Source organism: Perca flavescens, chromosome 12 (genome assembly GCF_004354835.1).
Source record: "Perca flavescens isolate YP-PL-M2 chromosome 12, PFLA_1.0, whole genome shotgun sequence".
Classification (NCBI taxonomy): Eukaryota; Metazoa; Chordata; class Actinopteri; order Perciformes; family Percidae; genus Perca; species Perca flavescens.
In genome coordinates this window covers 35,731,474-35,736,473 of record NC_041342.1, presented here as the reverse complement: position 1 = coordinate 35,736,473, position 5,000 = coordinate 35,731,474, and the positions used below count along the sequence as shown (strand labels likewise).

The window sequence follows — 5,000 nt, the reverse complement described above, 5'->3', positions numbered from 1 at the left end:
GAAGTTTTGGAGAGGTTTCGGAGAGTTTTTGGAGAAATTTTGGAGAGGTTTCGGAGAGGTTTCCGGAGAGGTTTCGGAGAGGTTTTGGAGAAGTTTTGGAGATGTTTTGGAGAAGTTTCGGAGAGGTTTTGGAGATGTTTTGGAGAAGTTTCGGAGAGGTTTCGGAGAGGTTTCGGAGAGGTTTCGGAGAGGTTTTGGAGAGGTTTGGAGAGGTTTCGGAGAGGGTTTGGAGAGGTTTTGTTTTGGAGGTTTTGGAGATGTTTTGGAGAAGTTTGGGGAGGTTTCGGAGAGGTTTCGGAGAGGTTTCGGGAGGTTTTGGAGAAGTTTCGGAGAGGTTTCGGAGAGGTTTTGGAGAGGTTTTGGAGAGGTTTTGGAGAGGTTTTGGAGAGGTTTTGGAGAAGGTTTCGGAGAGGTTTGGGGAGGTTTTGGAGAGGTTTTGGAGAGGTTTTGGAGATGTTTTGGAGAAGTTTCGGAGAGGTTTTGGAGATGTTTTGGAGAGGTTTCGGAGGGTTTCGGAGAGGTTTTGGAGAAGTTTTGGAGAGGTTTCGGAGAGGTTTTGGAGAAGTTTTGGAGAGGTTTTGGAGAGGTTTTGGAGAAGTTTCGGGAGAGGTTTCGGAGAGGTTTTGGAGAAGTTTCGGAGAGATTTTGGAGAGGTTTCGGAGAGGTTTCGGAGAGGTTTTGGAGAAATTTCGGAGAGGTTTTGGAGAGGTTTCGGAGAAGTTTCAGAGAGGTTTTGGAGAAATTTCGGAGAGGTTTTGGAGAAGTTTTGAAGACATTTCGGAGAGGTTTTGGAGAGGTTTTGGAGACACCTGTGCCACCTGTAGCTCCTACTAGAGTTGTGAAACGGTATAGAGGTCTTCTGGACAAGGTCTAGAAGGGTTGTGTTGTGTTCTGCATAGTGTGGCACAAAGTATGTTTTAGTTATTTTGTTTTTCAAAAGTTACTTCTTTTTAGACAGGACCAAAATAACTATTTTAAACCATGTTTGAACTGCTGTAGTGTATGTTGTGTTTTAATGACATGCTAATCAAGCACATGTCCATGAAGTAGAAGAAGTTATGTTTCAAATGAAGCCTCATACATGTATTCTGGCCTTGCAGTTCTTCTGTTAGAAGGTTTTCTCTTTGGGAACGAGAAATAGACGAAAATCAGGCAAAAGAGGTTTTAATGGACCTCTGAATGTGACTGCAGGGCTCCAGACTGACTTCTTCTTCTGTGTTTGTGTCTGTCTGTGTGTGTGTGTGTGTGTGTGTGTCTCTGTGTGTAACTGTGTGTGTTTGTGTGTCTGTGTGTGTGTCTGTGTGTGTGTGTGTGTGTCTCTGTGTGTAACTGTGTGTGTGTGTGTGTGTGTGTAACTGTGTGTGTTTGTGTGTGTGTGTGTGTGTGTGTGTGTGTGTGTGTGTCTCTGTGTGTAACTGTGTGTGTTTGTGTGTGTGTGTGTGTGTGTGTGTGTGTGTGTGTGTCTCTGTGTGTAACTGTGTGTGTGTTGTGTGTCTGTGTGTGTGTGTGTGTGTGTGTGTGTCTCTGTGTGTAACTGTGTGTGTGTGTCTCTGTGTGTAACTGTGTGTGTTTGTGTGTCTGTGTGTGTGTGTGTGTGTGTGTGTGTGTCTGTGTGTGTGTGTAACTGTGTGTGTTTGTGTGTCTGTGTGTGTGTCTGTGTGTGTGTGTGTGTGTGTGTGTAACTGTGTGTGTGTGTCTCTGTGTGTAACTGTGTGTGTGTGTGTGTGTGTGTGTGTGTGTGTGTGTGTGTGTGTGTGTGTGTGTGTGTAACTGTGTGTGTGTGTGTGTGTGTGTGTGTGTGTGTGTGTGTGTGTGTGTGTGTGTGTGCAGGTGTATAATATTGTGCCCTAATGTTCTGTGTGTGTGTGTGTGTGTGTGTGTGTGTGTGTGTGTGTGTGTGTGTGTGTCTGTGTGTGTGTGTGTGTGTGTGTGTGTGTGTGTGTGTGTGTGTGTCTGTGTGTGCAGGTGTGTGTCTCTGTGTGTGTCTCTGTGTGTGTGTGTGTGTGTGTGTGTGTGTGTGTGTGTGTGTGTGTGTGTGTGTGTAATATTGTCCCTGTGTGTCTCTGTGTGTGTGTGTGTGTGTGTGTGTGTGTGTGTGTCTCTCAGGTGTCCATCATCCTGTGTGTGGGTCTGTGTTGTGTGTGTATCTGTGTGTGTGTGTGTGTGTGTGTCTCTCTGTGTGTGCAGGTGCTACCGGATGTGCCCTAATGTTCTGTGTGTGGGTGTGTGTGTGTGTGTGTGTGTGTGTCTTCAGGTGTCCATCATCACCACCGGGGGCTCAGGGACTGCAAGGTCATGCCCAGTATCTTCATAACACATCTATTACACCTTCATAACACCATCTGTTACACCTCAGTGCGCCGCTGGGCACCGCGTGGGTACCTTCATAACACATCTATTACACCTTCATAACACCATCTGTTACACCTCAGAGCGCCTACGCACAGGTACCTTCATAACACATCTATTACACCTTCATAACACCATCTGTTACACCTCAGAGCGCCTACGCACAGGTACCTTCATAACACATCTATTACACCTTCATAACACCATCTGTTACACCTCAGAGCGCCTACGCACAGGTACCTTCATAACACATCTATTACACCTTCATAACACCATCTGTTACACCTCAGAGACAGGTACCTTCATAACACACAGGTACCTTCATAACACATCTATTACACCTTCATAACACATCTATTACACCTTCATAACACCATCTGTTACACCTCAGAGCGCCTACACACAGGTACCTTCATAACACATCTATTACACCTTTATAACACATCTATTACACCTTCATAACACATCTATTACACCTTCATAACACATCTATTACACCTTCATAACACCATCTATTACACGTTCATAACACATCTATTACACCTTCATAACACATCTATTACACCTTCATAACACCATCTAGTACACCTTCATAACACATCTATTACACCTTCATAACACATCTAGTCTCTGTGAACCTGAGGGCTGTGTTGTCTGGAGCTTTGTGCTCCTGGTAGGGTCTCCCAAGGCAAAGTGGTCTCAGGTGAGGGGCCAGACAAAGAATGGTCAAAAACCCCAATGAAGAAGCAAGGTAGAGATGGAGTGACCCTGCCCGGAGGAAGCCGGGGCCCCGTCTGGAGCCAGGCCCAGGACGGCGGGCTCGTCGGCGAGCGCCTGGTGGCGGGTTTGCCACGGAGCCGGCCGGGCACAGCCCGAACAAGCGGCGTGGCTCCCATCTCTCCAGCCCATGGGCCCACCACCTGTGGGAGGAACCGTTGGGGTCGGGTGCGATGCCACATGGGTGGCAGTGAAGGTCAGGGGCCTCGGCGGACCAGACCCGGGCGGCAGGCGCTGGCTCTGGGGGCGTGGGCGTCACCTCTCTGTGGGGGAAGGGCCGGAACTGGTGCGGGAGGTGGGCGCTACCGGTTAGATCTGGTGGGGCTTACCTCACGCACAGTCTCGGTTCTGGAACCATACTCCTGGATAGGGGTTGGACTCTTTTCTTCTCCGGAGTTGCCCAGGGTGTGAGGCGCCGGGCGGGTGTGGGGATACTCACAAGCCCCGGCTGGCGCCGCTGTGTTGGAGTTTACCCGGTGGGACGAGAGGGTCGCCTCCCCACGCCTGCGGGTTGTGGGGAAAACTCTGACTGTTGTTTGTGCATATGCACCAAACAGGAGTTCGGAGTATTCGGCCTTCTTGGAGACCTTGACTGGAGTCCTGCATGGGGCTCCAGTGGGGGACTCCATTGTTCTGCTGGGGGACTTCAACGCACACGTGGGCAATGATGGAGACACCTGGAGGCGTGATTGGGAGGAACGGCCTCCCTGATCTAAACCAGAGTGGTTGTTTGTTGTTGGACTTCTGTGCTAGTCATGGATTGTCTATAACGAACACCATGTTCGAACATAGGGATGCTCATAAGTGTACCTGGTACCAGAGCACCCTAGGCCGAAGGTCAATGATCGATTTCATAATCGTTTCATCTGATCTGAGGCCGTATGTTTTGGACACTCGGGTGAAGAGAGGGGCAGAGCTGTCAACCGATCACCATCTGGTGGTGAGTTGGGTCAGGGGTGGGGAAGACTCTGGACAGACCTGGTAAGCCCAAAGCGTGTAGTGCGGGTAAATTGGGAACGTCTGGAGGAGGCCCCTGTCCGACAGACTTTCAACTCACACCTCCGGGCGGAGCTTTTCGTGCATCCCTGTGGAGGCTGGGGGCATTGAACCCGAGTGGACAATGTTCAAAGTTTCCATTGCTGAAGCTGCGGCGAGGAGCTGTGGTCTTAGGATCTTAGGTGCCTCAAGGGGCGGTAACCCACGAACACCGTGGTGGACACCAGTGGTCAGGAAGCCGTCCGACTGAAGAAGGAGTCCTTCCGGGATATGTTATCTCGGAGGACTCCGGAGGCAGTTGCAGGGTACCGAAGGGCCGAAGGGCTGCAGCCTCTGCCGTGAAAGAGGCAAAGCAGCGGGTGTGGGAGAAGTTTGGAGAAGACATGGAGAAGGACTTTCGGTCGGCACCAAAGTGTTTCTGGAAAACTGTTCGCCACCTCAGGAGGGGGGCGGGGAACCATCCAAGCTGTGTACAGTAAGGATGGGACACTGTTGACCTCCACTGAGGAGGTAATAGGGCGGTGGAGGGAGCACTTTGAGGAACTCCTGAATCCGACTAATACGCCCTCTATGTTAGAGGCAGAGCTGGAGGATAATGGGGGATTGTCGTCGATTTCCCAGGCGGAAGTCACTGATGTAGTCAAACAACTACACAGTGGCAAAGCCCCGGGATTGATGAGATCCGTCCAGAAATGCTCAAGGCTCTGGGTGTGGAGGGGCTGTCCTGGTTGACACGCCTCTTCAACATTGCGTGGAAGTCTGGGGACGGTGCCAAAGGAGTGGCAGACTGGGGTGGTGGTTCCTCTTTTAAAAAGGGGGACCAGAGGGTGTGTGCCAATTATAGGGGTATCACACTTCTCAGCCTCCCTGGTAAAGTC

At 50.3% G+C, this 5,000-nt stretch overlaps 1 protein-coding gene across 1 annotated transcript in view; it reads left to right on the top strand.

The window, feature by feature from the left end:
- LOC114566067 (AFG3-like protein 2) overlaps positions 1-5,000 on the top strand; it is a 41,492-nt gene that overhangs the window by 27,111 nt on the left and 9,381 nt on the right. Inside the window, 1 exon segment of the mRNA XM_075447445.1 lies at positions 2,433-2,447. Within this exon segment, the coding sequence (XP_075303560.1) occupies positions 2,433-2,447 (15 nt within the window).